Consider the following 17,836-nt stretch of genomic DNA (forward strand, 5'->3'; position numbering starts at 1 on the left):
CTTTTATGCAGATCCTGTGATAGTGAGAAAAAATCTAAAAAAATTTTGTTGTTATAAAATACTGAGTCTCAATTTATTTTCTGACTTTAATCTTATTTAGTGGTGAATTTCTGCAGTTGCTTTTCCAGTTACCCATGCCTCTCTTCTCCTGCAGTTCACATCAATGAACAGAAGGTGCTCAAACCTTCCTCCTTCTCCCTTTATCTGCCCAACCCCTTCTCTTTATTTCTCTCCTCCCTCTGTTTGCACTGCCGCAGTGACATCAAAATATTAATGCACCACAGAGATTAGGGGGATGGGGCAGCAAAAATGATCACATGCAACATGTGGAGATATTCTTTTGGGGGAGCATAAACCATAGCACCAATCACAAATCATTTGTTCTTTGTTAATTGTCTCAAAAACCCTCTTCCACTTAATAAGAAATACAAGCTATTTGAGGCTCTCAGCCAAGCATGCAGCACTTAAAACTGACCCAGAAGTCTGCAAATACCATCTAAAACAGCTAATGGCAGAGTTTAATTGGTGTTAAGTGCTAATGATTAGTGTAAGACATAAATATACACAATGCAAATAATGGCAATGCAACTAAAGCCTCTGTGACTCAGCTCATTTGTTCAAGCCAATTCCTAAATTTCAGGTGGCAATGTTTCAATATCCAATGCGACATTTTACCTCTTGAGTCTTTGCACTGAAGGGTTTACGACTGTGATGGTTTGTCCTTCCAATAGGCTGTTTACCTCTTTAGGCAACAAGATTTATGTTCCCTCAGAAACACTAAATTTAGTGCATCTATAGTCTGTCTGAAACAGGATTTATGTGCAGTTCTGATGCATTAAAAACGTGCTCATCACCAGAGTGTCAAGCGTATAGTGATTTACGTGCCAATGTTTTGTATAGTATAATCCATCTATCCTTAATAGGAAGCAGGATTTATGCAGTCTTGCTGTAAATTGTGTTTGCATGTTTTTCCTTGCTGAAGATGAAAGAAAACAAGAGGCTCGTATTCCAGAGGAGTTACGGTAAGTATCCCTCTGGAGTACAGAGGGATGCAGTGAATGAGAGAGAGAGAGAGAGAGAGCAGAGATGCTGCAGACCCACTTCTGCCCTTGTTTGGTCTCATCCGCTTATAGAGGCACTTAATGCATTTCCTCTGCCTCCTCTCTCGCAGCTCTTCTTCGGGGGAATGCACTTACACTTATATCTCAAATTTAATTTATGTGCATAATTTATTGGACTGATGTTCTGCAGGAGTGTCTGGACTGGAGCGTGGAACTGTGTACATGCATCAGTTCTACTGAAGCTCTGAATGTGAGTTAAACGACATAGTCTCTGCTAGCTCTACCTCAGCATCTGGTTGTGACTGTCTGGGATTCTCATGCTGAAGAAGAGGAACCCTGAGGTGGTGATGGACCGGGAGGTTCTGCTGGATCTGGACTACAGTGGTGAGACCCATGGTCCAGACAGTTATGGAAGTCTGCAAAATGGGGGCTTCATCCCTCCCAGATATGTGAGTGTATAGATCTTTGTTTTGTAACATGATGTTCTGATGCATACTTTATAAGATACATTTATTCATCAAAAGAAGAGTTCTAGTTTCTGTGTGTAACCATATCATCAAATTCATTGCAGAGATGTTGTGTTTTAAAATTGCTGCTAATTAGCATATGGCTTTGCTGATTAAGCAATCTGGTGGTTTTCCTGGAGTTTTTTGTTACTTCACGATAGGGTATATTACAAATATCTTCTTAATAATGGGTTAAATCATCCTTACCTTATTCCTTATTTGCCTGTCTGATAAAACATACAGTATAGTTTAGTTGTATAATGTAATTTATACAACACTTAGCTCATGTCCTTGAATTTGATTGGCCAAGCAGCAGTTCAACCGCATCAGGACTTTTCACTTTGTATTACTCCGCTTGTCTGTGTTTGAGCATTCCAGACAGATTGTCAGTTCCAGCGACTCTTGCGGTAGCTTACATCTTTATGCCAGTAGGTGGCGACAAGTGACATACTCTGTGAGTGAGTCATTTAAACCAACCACTCAACCGATTAGTTCAAAAACACTGATTCATTCAGCTAATGAAACGCCACTACTGTGGCTTTCCACCTTATTCTTAACTTACTGTAAAAATTATGTCAGTAAGTCATGACATGTTTTAAAATACTTTAACTAATCAAAATAAGTGTTTTCAACTTTATTTCATAAGTTATACAAGATTCAACTCATTTTTTAAGCCAGTTTATTTAAGTTTAAATGACTTGTACATCTAAGTTGATTGTACTTAATTTAAGGCAGCAACTTCTATACAGTGGTTATTTACCTATAGCAGCTATTGAATCTGAAATCTCACATTCACAGAAAATAGCTTACTTCGCGGTTGCAAAATAAAATAAGGTAGATAATCTATATTTATAAGGCCAGAGGGATAAGATTTTATTCTGAATTCAACCCATGTGTTGCTTATAGATGTGCAAGCTTTGGATCCGTTTGGAACTATTTTCTTTGCAAACAAAAATAGAACTTAACTTTAAAAAAAAAAATAGGACTTTAAAACTCATCTGATTGCTGTTCTTCTCACATTACACAACTATTTATCGTCACTGATGTCATTTCCAGGCAAAACACATTTCATACTGCAGGATGATTCGCAGACAGGTCTAGATTTTTAATGCCACCCACACACCACACTATTTTCACCCTGATTTTCTATACTTGCTGACAGTTAATGTAGTTTGCTGACAAAATGCTTAAATATGAGGCAAATTGGTACTTGAGTGATGATCGCTTCAGTATGTGTGAATTTTCAATGACACGATCTGAGAAATGTGTCACGAATGCCAGAGAGATATTTTGCAGGTTATGCCGCCCACAAGCTACATGACTTCAGCCTTGTTTTTCCACTCGTCGACTGTAAAAAGCCCCAAATCCCAACCCCCGCGTATATATTAAAGTGGCTTCACAAACAAGACTTGATTTTGTCCATGATTGGACGACAATTGGATCGTTATTGTTTGCTGTGATCTCATGTGACTGGGTGTCCCGCCCCCATGCCAGTAAATGCGTCATCAGAGAAGAGATGTTGCTGCAAGAGGGAAGGGAATGGATTTTGATTAAATATATAGGAGGGCACATGAGTTAAAAAAATGCTCATGGATAAATAGTATATGCTGAAATATGATGACGAGGATAATAATAAATCAATAATACAAAAAAAAAATGATGGAACAACAGCTCTTTTGCTCTTATGATGTTGCTTAAATAGCTATATTCATGTCAACATAGTTGAATACTGCGGCTAATGATGATGACGATGACCCCATATACGTTCATTGTGAGCGGACAGCAAGTCCACCTGTTCAGCCCCGAGGCAACTACTTCAGAGATGGCCATACAAAAATAGGTAATGGTTTGATGAAAGCGCTATAAATATACTGACCACTTTGCTTAATAAGTAGTCATATTAACCCTGGTCGCTCTTGCCTCAGACTTTGTGCTGGTGTGGGAGGTGAAGGTGCGCCGCAAGCGTCGAAGTCGAGGACGGTCACAAGGAGAGGTGGCGGAGGAGGCAGTAGAAGCAGCACAGGAGGAGAGCAGGTCAGAAAGAAGAAAAGCTCAGCTGGCTCTATGGAGGGACAAATTCATCCTGAACCTTCAGAGTGCTGGACTATTGATGGAAAAGGTTCAGCTGTTAGGTCCATTTTCTCAGTACAGTGCCATTTGCGCAACTTACTATAACGTTTCTAATAGTTTTTTCTTTATTATTAGGAGGAATCATCCAGTGTAAAGAAGACTATACACTATCTGAAGCTCCATGCTCCATGGGATGTGATGGTGTACTATGCTGAGGAGTTATGTCTTAGAGCACCTCTGCAGGTCAGATTCATGTTTTCATGTTCACCTCCCTACTGAGGTCTCAATGCAAATATGGAGGGTTCAAAATAGCACTAGAATGAATGAATTGGGAGCTCTGAAATGAGTTGTATTTGTTAATTCACAGGCACAGCCTAACCCAGACTTCAACACTTCTGCTCGAGTTCTTCAGAAGCTCTGGATGCCGAACATCATGAAAGACTCCGTCCCCAACCGTCCTGTGGACTACTATACATGTGCCTTCCGCAAGTCCAAAATGGAAAAGTTACGCTTTTCTTCCATATGTGTACAAAATGATCATCTACTTACTGAAACAGATTTGTAAATATAGATATTTACCTTGGCTTCCTGTTTTGTTAGGTTTCTGGGCTCTGATGACAGTGAAAATTACTTCACCAACACACAAAGACATCGCATTGTGAGTGAGCAAAAAACAGGAACTGGGTATCAGATGGTGTATTAAATTGTTATCAAGTGCACTACCGATCAAAAGTTTGGGGTCAGTAAGATTTTTTGAAAGAAGTCTCTGTTTTGCTCACCAAGGTTGCATTTATTTGATCAAAAATTTGTGAAACATGTTACAATATTAACTATTGCAATAGCTATTATTATTAAACTAACTAACTTTTTTTTTGATAACAATGTACAAATCTTTACTCTCAATTTAATACATCCCTGATGAATAAAAGTATTGATTTCTTTCCCAAAAAAGAATGATAATGTATAAGGTAGTGTATTGAATTAGTATGCGTGCATGATAATTGCTTACACCTGTCCTCATCGCAGGTGTATGAAATCCTAGCAAGAACTGTATATGGCAGGAGGAAGCGTGCAGAAGTTGGAGTCGCTCGTCTGCTGAACGAGGGGGCTTTTACGGGTGCATTCCCTCTGCATGAGGTTAGGCAGAGGACACCATATACAGCAATGGACTTCAAACATGTACGTTTTATTATAAGTATAGCTTGATACACATTTTCTCTGCTTCAAAGGGCCCCTTTGAGCTCCCAGGATGTGACATCCAGCCTGATCAGCTGAACAAGAGGCAGGTGCTGTACCACTATTGGGCCAGTTGGTTAAAATGGTATAAGTACCAGCCTCTGGATCATATCCGTGAATACTTTGGAGAGAAGATTGCACTTTATTTTGCATGGCTGGGTGAGTAGCCATGGATCTTTTTCACATTTACATATTTGGATTCCGTTGTCTTGATATTACAAGAGTGACAGCATACTGCATATTTTAGCAATCATTAATCAGTGGCACTTCATTACATGAAATTCATTATATACTATAATTTATAATATAAATGATTATAATTATTATACTATAATTTTATTATTTTGTTATTATTAATTGATCTATATATTAAGTTATAAGTGTGTGTGTGTGTGTGTGTGTGTACACACATACACACATATATACATATACACACATATATACATATACACACACACATCCATTCACAGCATGTGTGTTCCTTGGAAATCAAAGCCCTGTACTGTGAATATATTTACCAATTGTAATAACCAATAATAACCAAATTCTGTTTTGTTCACAGGATTTTATACAGCCTGGCTCTTGCCTGCTGCATTGGTTGGGACGTGTGTCTTTGTTTCGGGTATTTTGACAATGGGATCCAATACCCCAGCGTAAGCACCTCTTGTATTATCGATTAATTGTGTTGCAGCTGCAATGCTGAACTTCTTGCAGCTCTACATAACTCACACATTTAGTGCTCCTCTAAGCCATTTTGCTGCTATGAGAAATAATTTCATATCAATGGACCTTTATTTGTTTCTATAGCAACTGTTGACCAAATCTACTTGAAGGACTAATAGTGATGGGTTGGAAATATTTGCAGAGGTTTACGCCACAGAAAGGACAAGCAAAATAATGAAAATGAGAGATCATAAAGAGAGAGACAATTAGAAGCACATAAGACTAAACTATTGCTTTTGTTAGGAATGGAAGAAGAGTGCAGTTACTAGATTTCTAACATTTTCTTCTGTTTAGTCAACACAGTTTCACCATGAAAACAGATACTTTAAAAACACTGGCTGTTTGTTTGCCATTTACCATCTACAGGAAGGAAATCTGTGAGAGTGGAGGACTCTATCTAATGTGTCCTCTGTGTGAAACCTGTAAACCTTGGAATATGTCAGACATCTGTCCCATGGCCAAGGTAATTGTCCCTGGCTCAAGTTGCTTCAGTTGAAAGACACAATGTTGTAGAATTGGATAATATGTTTGTATAGTTTTTGAATACGTATATGGATTATGTAAAATATGTAGAATGTAACGTATGTTTTAAGTCATTTCACTTTTGGGATGTAGTCTGGTTGCCAATAATGAACACTAAATATTAGGACTTCCTGCTTGGTTTGGTCTTATTCACAACTCTTTTTTTAGGTGGGTTATCTGTTTGATCATCCTGGCACCGTCTTCTTCAGTGTGTTTATGTCTTTATGGGCTGTCACGTTCCTGGAGTACTGGAAACGCAAGAATGCCACTCTCGCTCACCACTGGGACTGCATGAATTTCCATGAAGAGGAGGTTTGATGAACACAGCATTTTCGTATTTCTTGTCCTTATTCCATTAAAAGCATCTAAAGATTATAGAATTCCTGAAGGGCAATGTGAAAAAATGGATTTGTTTTGTTTTTGAATGTGGGAAAAATCAGAAGTGAAACATGTCTCTTTTTTTTATTTCTTGTTTTGTTTGTATTTGGGGGGGAAATCAGAAGAGAAAAATTTGTATGTGGGATGAATCAGAAGAGAAAAATGTTTGGGCAATATGGAGGTTTTTTTGTAGTTTCCCTATTTCTATTTGCCTGTTTTAAGAATGTTTTACTTGAAAACGGCAAAAAAGGATTAAGAAAAATGTGAAAAATAATTCTTAACATTTGTGGGTTTTTATTTAATTGGTAGAATAGATCATAAATAATAAGTTATTCTTTTGGAAATGGACAGGAACCACCACGTCCTGAATTTTCTGCAATGGCCCCTGCAATGGAGGAGAACCCAGTGACAGGAGTGAAGGAGCCCTACTTCCCTGAGAGAGCCCGGATTTCACGCATGCTGACTGGATCTATGGTCATCGTTATAATGGTGAGACCCAGGAGTTTTAATGGAGCTACAGACTTTTAATTGGTCAGTTAGAAGGGAGATAATGTGTCATAATTGTTCACTCAAATATATTCCTCTTCCTCCCAATTTGTTTTCCCAGCTGTTTGTAGTGATGATCTTCTTGGTCACAGTGATTATATACCGCAGTATAGTGAGTGTAATGATGTTTGAAACTGGGAGTTCTGTTCTGCGTACTCAGGTGGGCACCCCATCGATCTGCATTAAATTAAAACATGAGATGACTTACCATAATGCAGCATTTCATTAATCTTCTCCACACCTGCAGCAGCACTTGAACTCTGAATCTACTCCGCACACACATTTTGTCTTCCAGGCTGGGAATATCGCCAATATCTCCAGCACTTTAGTGAACTTGGCTTTGATTTTGCTGATGGGGCAGGTCTACACAGCTCTGGCAGAACAGCTCACTAAATGGGGTAGGCTTTCTGCACACATCAGACCCCATAATGGAACACATGCCCATGGCTTTAAATCAAATCACACAGGCTGTTGCCAGTTTCTGTGGTTCAGGGTAATGAACCTGCCCATCCACACTGACTTTGAAAATCAATAAGCCATTAGGTCTTTAGTCCTTAGTCTTCCTCTCTGAGGCAATTACAATAAAGCTTTGAGACTTCACACATACCATAAATAAGTCTCATTTATCGTGTGTACTCAAATGTGGCTGTTCCTGAAACAATTTTCCCTACAGAAATGCACAGGACACAGACACAATATGAAGATGCCTTTACATTCAAAGTCTTCATCTTCCAGTTTGTCAACTTTTACTCGTCGCCCTTCTATGTGGCCTTCTTCAAGGGCAGGTAACCTGTAAACTTACCTAACAGAACAAAGCAACCTTGTGTGCCATAATTTTCCAGATCAAAACATTCAGAGAACTTTCATCGCCTTTTTGTTCCAGATTTGTGGGTTATCCTGGTCACTATGGCACACTGTTTGGGATGCGGAATGAGGATGTGAGTGCCTTTTGCCTTTTAGTTTTATGGTTATGTGCCATAACGCGATTACCCTATTTCTTTAACAATGCTCAAATATGCAGATTAGCAGTCATTTTACAAGAATATTTTGGATAAAAGATGGTAAATCAGAGTCATGTATTCCAGACAGCCTTGTAATAAAGGATATGTCTGCTGTTGCAAAACTTTATTTGTATTTTTTTTAAACTAAAGAAGCAGAAGTTTTCCTCTATAGAGAAAAAAATTAATTAATTAATAACTTTATTGAGCAACAGCGATTTAAATTGATCAAAAGTGTCAGTATTTTCAAATAAATGCTGTTCTTTTTGAAAAATCCTTAACGTATTGAGTTAAAAAAATGTATACAATTCTTTTGAATTATAATATTTCGCATTAATACTGTTTTACTGTATTTTTGATCTAATAAATAAGAGACTTCTTTCAAAAATATTTAAAACATTTACCTGTGGTTGCAGTGTGGACCAGGTGGCTGTCTGATCGAACTGGCCGAACAGCTCTGCATCATCATGGTGGGAAAACAACTTATCAACAACGCTCAGGAGTTTGTCATCCCGTATGTGTCTCCCTCAGAGCCTGACTTTTCATAAAACAAGTAATATTTATTGTAGCTGCACTATAAAAGCTTTTTATATTTTAGAGCAAACCACATAGTATTTGAACTAAAAGACTGCTGAATCTAAATTATATGATTTGGTCATCTGAGAAAAGCAAGTCAGGACTGTCGGTCAGTGCTGCAGAGTTGGCACTGAAATCTTCTGTGGAGGTGTATGTGTGGCTTAGACTTTGCCTACTTTGTGGAAAACATACTGAATAATTAATATACATTCTAAAGAAGTCAATTGGAAGTCCCTACTTTCATACAAAGAGTGTGTGTACATTCATGCAGGGGTACGAGAGAGAAAACGTATAAATGTGAGATGAAAAATAGCTTTCTTGAAGGATATTGATTGGTGTGTATATTGATTAATCCGCAGATAAAACTGTAGGGTCCAGTGTGCAGACAGATGACCGTCTCACTGCCAGTACTGCAGCATGTCTCTCCTCTAAAGCTGCAGTTCCAGCAGTTTAGCAGGATAAATGCTACACAGGAGAAGCTTTTAGTATTCCCCTATCAATAATGCATCACCAGAGTCAGGCTTGGGTAAAACTGGATCTTTCAAAATGAGCACAGTTCTATTTTAAACCTAGAAATACACTCAGAAGAGCCATCACCACCATCATCATCATTAGAACACTGTGTCTTTCCGTACGGTTGTGTCACTCTCTCTTTGTCTCTCTCTCTGCTTTTCAGTAAAATAAAGGCTTGGAGACAGAAACGGGCCTTATCATCTGTGAAGAAGGCCCAGAAGGCAGAGGAGCCTAAGCGTTGGGAGCAGGACTATGAGTTGATTCCATGTGAGGGTCTTTTTGACGAGTATCTAGAGATTGGTAAGATGATAATCTTTCACCTTTATTTAACCTTTTGTTAAATTTCTGTCAAAAAATGTATAGTTACTGATGCCAGAACAGCATGCACCTATATTTATTGAGGTGCCAGTCCTGGCTAACTTGGTGCACTAGACAAGATAAGACATGACAAAGAAAAAACGCTTCTGAAGATTTCTATTTCAAATAAATGATGTTCTTTTGAGCTTTGTATTCATCAAAGAATCCTGAAAAAATGCATAACTGTTTACACAAGCATATTAAAGAGAGTTCACCCAAAAAAGAAAATGATGCCATCATTTACTCACCTGTATGAGTTTCTTTCTTCTGCTGAACACAAAAGAAGATATTTTGAAGAATGGCAGAAACCAAACAGCTGATGGACCCCATCGAATTTCATAGTATTTTTTTTACACACTATGGAAGTCAATGGGGTCCATCAACTCTTTGATTTAACTATATTCTTCAAAATATCTTCTTTTGTGTTCAGCAGGTTTGGAATAATTTGAGGGTGAGTACATGGTGACAGGATTTTCATTTTTGGGTGAACTATCCCTTTAAAGCAGTACAACTGTTTTCAGAATTAGTAATAATAAGAAATATTTCTTGAGCACCAAATAGATATATTAGAATGATTTCCGAAGGATCGTGTGATACTGAAGACTAGAGTAATGGATGCTGAAAATTCAGCTTTGACATCACAGGAATAAATCACATTTTAAAATATATTAAAATAGATTTAAATTGTAATAATACTTGACAATATTACTGTTTTTACTGTATTTTTGATCAAATGAATGCAGCCTCTGTAAACATTCTTCAGAAATATAATAAAAATATTGTTGACCACAAACTTTTTAGGTTTAGTATATGAGTGAATTTCTGTCACGCCATTGTAGACAAGCATGTTTTTACCTACAATTATTATGCAACTTCATTAAATATTAAATGGAAATTGCTATAATGAATGACTTTACAGTATTTAATCTTGACTGTTGCCAGTCCTGCAGTTTGGCTTCATCACCATTTTTGTGGCGGCCTTTCCTCTGGCTCCTCTCTTCGCCTTGCTAAATAACTGGGTGGAAGTGAGGCTGGATGCTCATAAGTTTGTGTGTGAATACCGGAGACCCGTGGCAGAGCGAGCCCAGAACATCGGCGTGTGGTTCAGCATACTGGAGGCGCTGTCCCACGTGTCTGTCATAGTCAATGTGAGCGCCTACACAAAACCTCTCTTATGAGTCTAATTATATTTGATACTTAGTGAAATCGAAGTGAAATTTGGTGGGCAAAAAATCGACCATGTCAACATTGTAGCTATATGTATGAAAACATTGCTTACACATAAGTCATGTTCAAACCAAGCAGCTTTCTGTTGGTTTGCATGGGAAATTCATGTGACCAACTTGAACACGAGTGAATTCTGCATGGTGATCTTTTTAACCCATATTCAAAACTCCTGATTATGCAGATTCCTTTTGAAATGACTGGATTTCGCCCATTAAATTTCACAGAGCAAATGTGACCAAAGATTTGACTGACTGAACCTATAATATGGTACATTTTTCTTATGTTTTGTTTTTGTGAAACATAAATGACATGTCGTGTTACTTTTACATTATCCAACGTTGTCTTTTTAAAGGTTTCACAATATCTTTTTTTTTCTTTTTCAGGCTTTCCTCATTGCATTTACCTCAGACTTTTTACCACGCCTGCTGTACCAATACAAGTTTAACAATGACCTGCATGGTTATGTCAATTTCACGTTGGCTTACTCTCCACCCAGTTACAACCACTCCAGTCATACCATGTGCAGGTAACATTGTTGATGCTGTTCTACAGTGTAAGGAATCTAAAATCAGACTGTTATATTAATTATATATTGTAAATAAGCAAAAAATATACGTGTCCTCTTTCCAGGATGGGTCATTTGTTGTTTTACATGTTAGAAGTTTTCTAATCTTTCTCAGCAGTGTCTTGGCTGTTGTACCATTTTGCGCAGTAGAGGGGAAAATTGTTAATCAAGGCAGTGAACTGTAAAATTATAGCAGTCAGCACGGTTCGATTTTCTTCTCTAATGGTCTTTTTTTTCCCTTCTTTTCTTCTTCTCTTCTTGTCACGACTTTACCTGGTGTCAGATATAAAGCATTTCGGGATGAAAATGGAAAATACAAGCTGGTATACTGGGAGCTTCTGGCTGTAAGACTGGGCTTTATCATCGCCTTTGAGGTGATCATTGATCTTTCTCCTGCAAACCACATCACAGTCAGATTCTTTCTTGAATTTTAAGCTTCCCATTATACACTGAAACCAATTTAAAGTAATCGTTAAATTAAGTAGGTAACACCAACTTTGAGATAAAATTGGATCCCAGCCTACATTAGTGTTTGTTGGATATCCTGTTTTTTATTTTATTAAACATTAGCAAAATAAATACATGTATTAATAAAGTTTTAAAAATATACATAAATACACATGATTTAATAAAATATATTAATTAAAAATAATGCATTAATAAATAAAATGGAAAACATTGACAAATAGAGAAAAGTAGATTATACCTTATCAGTATTATCAGAATTAGTTAAATAAAGAGATTTAAAGGTCCCATGGCATTAAATTTTCATTTTATGAGGTATTTCAACATTAATATGAGTTCCCCTAGCCTGAATATTGTCCCCAAGTGGATAGAAATGTTGATCGGTGTAAAACCGAGTTCTGGCTGTCTTTCTCTGCCTTTGAGAAAATGACAGGCCAGACGAGCCAATCCTGAAGTCTCCTGGTTTGACGTCCAAGCAGGAACGGTTTCCTCCCTTTCCCCCGCCCAGAGAATCTGGCACGCCCATGCAAACACTCGAGATCATTAACGTTATTTGTGAACGAGTGAACACTGGCAGTTTCTCAGTGTTTGGATGTACAAATGAAAACAGAAGTCTTTCTTCAGTTCCTTCTGATCTGTGACCATTGATTTCTTATGTGTAGCTTATTATTTATTATTTGTGGACACGCAGCGGCTTCTCTCTCTCCCGACAGAAAGGTGTTTTCGTGTTTTCTATCTTGTGAGTCAGTGTTTTTTTTGTACGTCCTTGTCGCGTCTATCTGTTCTAAAATGTGCATAGTCTTTTCTGCTCAACATCAGCAGTCACATCTTTAGAGATAAACTTCACACACGCCGAAGCTCGGCCTTCAACATCCCCGACCCCCAGTACTGCATCTGGCCCACAGCGGAGGCACCAAACGCGGCGTTAGATTAAGCAGAAGGGGGGTAAGCGTGAGGGTATCCGGCTAGGCTAGCCAGCTTTCCCCACAATAAACTGGATTACATTCGATTACTGCTGTTGTGTCTTTGTTTGCGCTGTGTAACGTTACTCAATGCGCGTCAATGACGCTATTCATATGATTGGAACATATCTAGAAATAATGCTATACTCAACACTTACTAACTCGTTCATCTCGCTGTAATGGTACATTGCATGTGTTACAAAGTTGGTAGAATAATGATGAAGACGGACTCGGTGTGACTGGGACTCGTGTTTATTCAGAACTCTCAGATACAAACACAATAAACTCGCGCTGACTGACAGCGCTCTCATAACTCAGTAGTTACTATAAATAACTTTGTTAGCAATCGCTTCGTCTCCGTGATGTCCGGTTCGCGAACGAATCATTCTTTTGAATCGGTTCTTTTTAGTGAACCGAACCAGTTCACCAAATCGGACTGAATCGTTCTAAACGGTTCGCGTCTCGAGTCAGCGCTGATCCATAATTTACTAACTTTCTGACATGAGTGACAGCCCCTCCGACTAGAAATAAACTAATAACCTGAAGTATATGCTAGTAACTACAACAGTTCACCCTGAACTGAGACATGCTGAGAGAACTGATGAGAAGTGAACACAGGTCCATCCGTCTCTCTGGCAGACTCGTGCCTGCTCGTGCCTCGTTAAACCACGCCCCCTCCGCTCATTTAAAATGCAAAGATGTCAGCCAATCACAACAGTGGGCGTTTTTACTGAAGTCTCACAGCAGACACGCCTCTTGAAGCAGGCCATTCAGCCACAGGGCAAACAGCAGTATAGAAAAAATGCCTTTTATTTCTAAATTATGACATTTCATGATGTAAAAATCATACTAATAATATAAGTACACCTCAGAAAACACTATAAAATAATAGAAAAATGCCATGCCATGGGACCTTTAAGAAGCGAGTCTGTTTCAGCTAAAAATGTGAGAGAGAAGGATTTCTAAATGTCGAAATATCTCGCGTTACAAAAGTGAAATGGGTTGCAGATGCGGTATACATTGTGTATATAATAACCTAATTAATTACAGTTTCTTTATCATTGTCTAATTTTTGTGGTCATCTTAATGATAATTGTGTGTGAACACATCTTCAGCATGTGGTGTTCTTCGTCCTGCGTGCCATCGACTGGGTGGTTCCAGACATCCCTGAGTCCTTGGAGCTGAAGATCAAGCGGGAGCGATACCTGGCTAAGCAGGCTCTGGCTGATAATCAGGAGGCCTTGCTGGTGAGTTGCAAGATGCTGCTTGGGTGAGGTCAGTGCACATGGTGAAGTCCACACCCTCCAGTGCCCACTCACTGTGAGCCACACTTCTTCTCATTAACACTCACACCAGAGAGCTCTGAGACTAAGAATATAAAAAGCTTTTCTTCATCACAATATGCTGCACTTAGCCAAAAATCATGTTATAGCTATTAAAAAAGCTCTTTAATTTTAGCAGGGCTTCAAACGGTTGCTGTGTGCTCAAAAAAAAGCAAAGCTTTGCAATATAGTGATTTTTGGGACAAAGTTCACTTAAGTCAAATAATTGTCTTGATCAATTTATGCCATTTCCCAAATTATGTTAGTATTATCGAATTGTACTGGATTTTATTTTCAGCTCATTTAAATTTTTGTTTAAGTTTTAGTATTTTGTTGAGTGCTTTTGTCGTTTTTCTTATGATTTTTTTTCTATTTAGCTTTAATTTATATTTCTTTCAGTTTTAGTTTAAGTAATTTTAGTAATATTATTATCAACTAATATTTATATTTTATTTTATTTCAGCCTACAAAAATTGGATAGTTTAAGTTAACAATGACAACTCTGATTTGACGTCTATTTCCTCTTTAAAATATATGTTAAATCCAATTCCTGGAGCTTTTTTTGTTCTTCAACATCACAAAAATATACTTTTTATAAAGTAAAGTGTGACACAGTTTCATCACTCTAGCAGAAGTAGAGCAAAGACCTCTGTATTACTTTTTTGCTGCCCTGGTTTATGTACTCCACATGTTCTGAAAAGTCGGGGAGGGAAAAAGATCAAAACATTTTTCAACCCACTTTCCTGAAAAATATGTGTTAGGATGATACTCTGCTTCTTGAGGTCAGAGTGTATATTTGGCTATGTGCACTGGTTTCTGAGCAATGACGCAAACAATTATTCAAGATTATGGTGGACCAAATGTAATGGTTGAAAACCCTATTAACTTTAACATTGAACAACTCATACTGATCAACTACTATATTGAATATTGGCAGAATCCCCCCTCTATATCTGTGGTGGTTATGGTCTCTTTTGTTTACAGTAAATTGTATTTTACTTCAATAGTTTAGAAATAGACCTGGCTCTCTTAGTCTCTTTGAGTTTCTCATTGTGTTGTCAGTGGTGTGGTGTGAGCTCCCCCATGATCTGACCTGGCCCTTGTATATGTTGTCTTTTCCCCAAAATAATATAAAGACTAGTTACAGTTGTCTTTGCATATTAAACTAAAATTGGAGAAAGTATATATATATATATATATATTATTTAAAAAAAACTTACTTTACTTAATAGTAGTTTGTGACTGACTGTGACTTTCTTTTTCCTCCTTATTTCTCTGCCTTCCTCCTTGTGTTCTGGTCCTTGAAGCAAGCGAAGCGCATGGCTACATGAGGCTGACCTGCAGTGCAGAGGCTTCTCCAGAAGGGGGCGTAGAACACGCTTTACACCCTCAGAACGGATCCAGGAAGGACTTAGTATTTGCCGTGTTGAAATGCACTTGGACTGAAACTCGGCTTTAGTATTGTGGTGGTTGATTGATTGATTGTGTGTGTGTGTGTGTGTGTGTGTGTGTGTGTGTGTGTGTGTGTGTGTGTGTGTGTGTGTGTATGTATGTATGTGAGCATGCATTTCAAAATGTAGAGGTCTATGCCAAAGTTGTTCACGATCACCTCTACTTTAACAAATGGCTGTTTACATATGACTTCCTCTGGCTCCAACTATACCAAGACATGTGATCACCAACCCACTCTCTCTGCCCTCCTGATAAATGATATATTCCTATTTAGATTTAGTGGGAGGACAGGGAGGTTTGCTTTTCTACATTAATACTAAAGTATATATTTGTACTACTGACTAAATGAAAATTGTGAAAGATGGCAAATGCATTAGAAGCCAGTTCTACATTATGTGTCAGTGTGAAATGCTTCTCTGAATAATACCTTAATATATTTGCATTTGTCATGTCTATCTTCGGGCTGTTTAAGGAATCATGTTTTAAAATAAAGCTAGTTTCAATAACTGTTAAAAAAAACAATGGCGTGTTTACATGCTTGAGGACAAGATTTAAAAGGATAGTTCAGCCAAAAATGAAAAACCCATGTCATTCCAAACCTCTATGACTTTGTTTCTTTTGTGGAACACAAATAGAGACACACTGACGAATGTTCACACTGTTCTCTTCTGTATATTTAAAGTGGATGTTGACAAGGAGCTGTCAAGTGTGCTAAGTGCCAAGTATCATAAGTGGGCCATATATAATAAGAATAATAATAACAGTTTTACAGTACAACTGCAAAATTACAATACTAATATTTATGTTTGTCTTAAATTTTTGGCTTTCAAACGTTAAACCATAGAGCCTTTTTTCCGGTGTAAAACCACCAGGGGACTTTACAGCTTCTCTTTTGTTTGCAACAGCCTTCTTATTACAAATTTGGAAAGATTGATGACACGTGTTGTGTTCCCAAATACATGTTATAAAACGGCGCCCACTTTTCCTGCGAACCAAGCTGCTAAAACCTCTGCATTGTGAGCTGTTTGCGCATAAATGAACACCGTGCTGCACTTTACTCTGAAACACAGTGCATACATTTATTTCATTAATTCACAGCCTTTGTGATTTGATAATCGCACTAAGTTTTGATTTTATTTTTATTAATTGTGAAGGCCTACTTCTGAAGACATATGATAGGTTGTGTAATGAACGGAATTAAATTTAAATCATTAGTCACAGAAAATCCCCATTCATTTTCAACGTATGGAAAACAGCAGCTTGAACATTCTTCTAAATATCTCTTTTTGTGTTCCACAGAACAAGAACAAAGTCATACAGGTTTGGAACTACATGAGGTCGAGTAAATGATCACGAAATGTAATTTTTGGCCAAACTACCCCTTAAATTCCTAGTTACGCCTGTCCTGTCGAACAATGCCTAATTGTACAAAAATGGTTAGCTTGAACAAGAACGAAAATGATATGCTTGAACAAGTTAGAAAGGTGAATAAGACAGCACTAATGCTAAGCCATTGAAGTTCTGTGTTCCAGAGCCGAGAGCCGATGCCAGCTGGCAAACGCATCAGATCCTTAATCTTTGGTTAACACGTCCATGTAGGCAGCTTCTGCCCCACTTTTCAGCTCTACTTTCTGCAGATCTCTGGTTCTCACATTCCATTTAATTTGATCAATCGAGGCCAGCTTTATGCGAACAACCTGCCCCTTTGAAACCTTTTATCAACCAAAAATGCATCCCCCCCCCCCCTTTTTTGTGTGTGGAATGGATGGATCAAGCAACTCTGATATATTAAAGTGAGAAGTAGACAGGTGTTCTGATAATGATTTGTCTCTAACCCCACCCACTCAAAAAACGAAAAAGAATCTCCATCGCCTCTGGCTCTGAAGACTCCTCTCTCTCCTTAATTTTTTGATTGTTATGATTGCCGTGCGTTCCTACGCTGTTCAGCCTGCAGGCGGGGTTGGTTGGTACATGTCAAGGTGCTCAAATATGCAACGTGGACAGCAGCCCTTTCGCTTATTAATAACTATGTAATAACTCCATGTGCTTCATCACCTGCAAGAGCGACCCTGTTGCACACCGCCACGCTTTAATGTGCTTTGTCCACTGAAAAGCCTAATTTCTCAGTGCAAACACATCAATAATTGGCTGGAGATTAGCATAAATAGGTTTTGTTTACCAAAGAGTTCAATGATTTTTTTTTGCTGATCTTCTAGACTTCACACGTGCTTGCTTGATAAACGTCTCTTTCAGTTTTTCATAAGTGAATAAATGAGGTGTGCAAAAGGGAGAGGAGTTAAAGAGGATTTAAAGAGCATATCTGAGTGAGTTTCGGCATGCCTTTTCAGCTACTTGCT

General features: G+C 38.0%; 1 protein-coding gene across 1 annotated transcript; it reads left to right on the forward strand.

Moving 5' to 3' along the window:
• Positions 1-1,066: 1,066 nt before the first annotated feature.
• On the forward strand, positions 1,067-15,990 carry ano11 (anoctamin 11). Its single transcript, XM_079802190.1, has 23 exons — positions 1,067-1,510; positions 3,290-3,407; positions 3,493-3,686; positions 3,773-3,880; positions 4,005-4,141; positions 4,238-4,295; positions 4,664-4,774; positions 4,867-5,032; positions 5,436-5,526; positions 5,963-6,059; positions 6,287-6,430; positions 6,848-6,985; positions 7,104-7,202; positions 7,338-7,440; positions 7,716-7,827; positions 7,926-7,980; positions 8,457-8,554; positions 9,293-9,429; positions 10,429-10,634; positions 11,097-11,239; positions 11,562-11,652; positions 13,821-13,952; positions 15,335-15,990. Exons 1-23 carry the CDS (start codon positions 1,379-1,381, stop codon positions 15,356-15,358), a joined length of 2,694 nt encoding a protein of 897 aa, XP_079658316.1. The 5' UTR covers positions 1,067-1,378; the 3' UTR covers positions 15,359-15,990.
• The last annotated feature ends 1,846 nt before the right edge of the window (positions 15,991-17,836 follow it).

The sequence above is a fragment of the Gobio gobio genome (genome assembly GCF_949357685.1).
Source record: "Gobio gobio genome assembly, chromosome: 21".
Classification (NCBI taxonomy): domain Eukaryota; kingdom Metazoa; phylum Chordata; class Actinopteri; order Cypriniformes; family Gobionidae; genus Gobio; species Gobio gobio.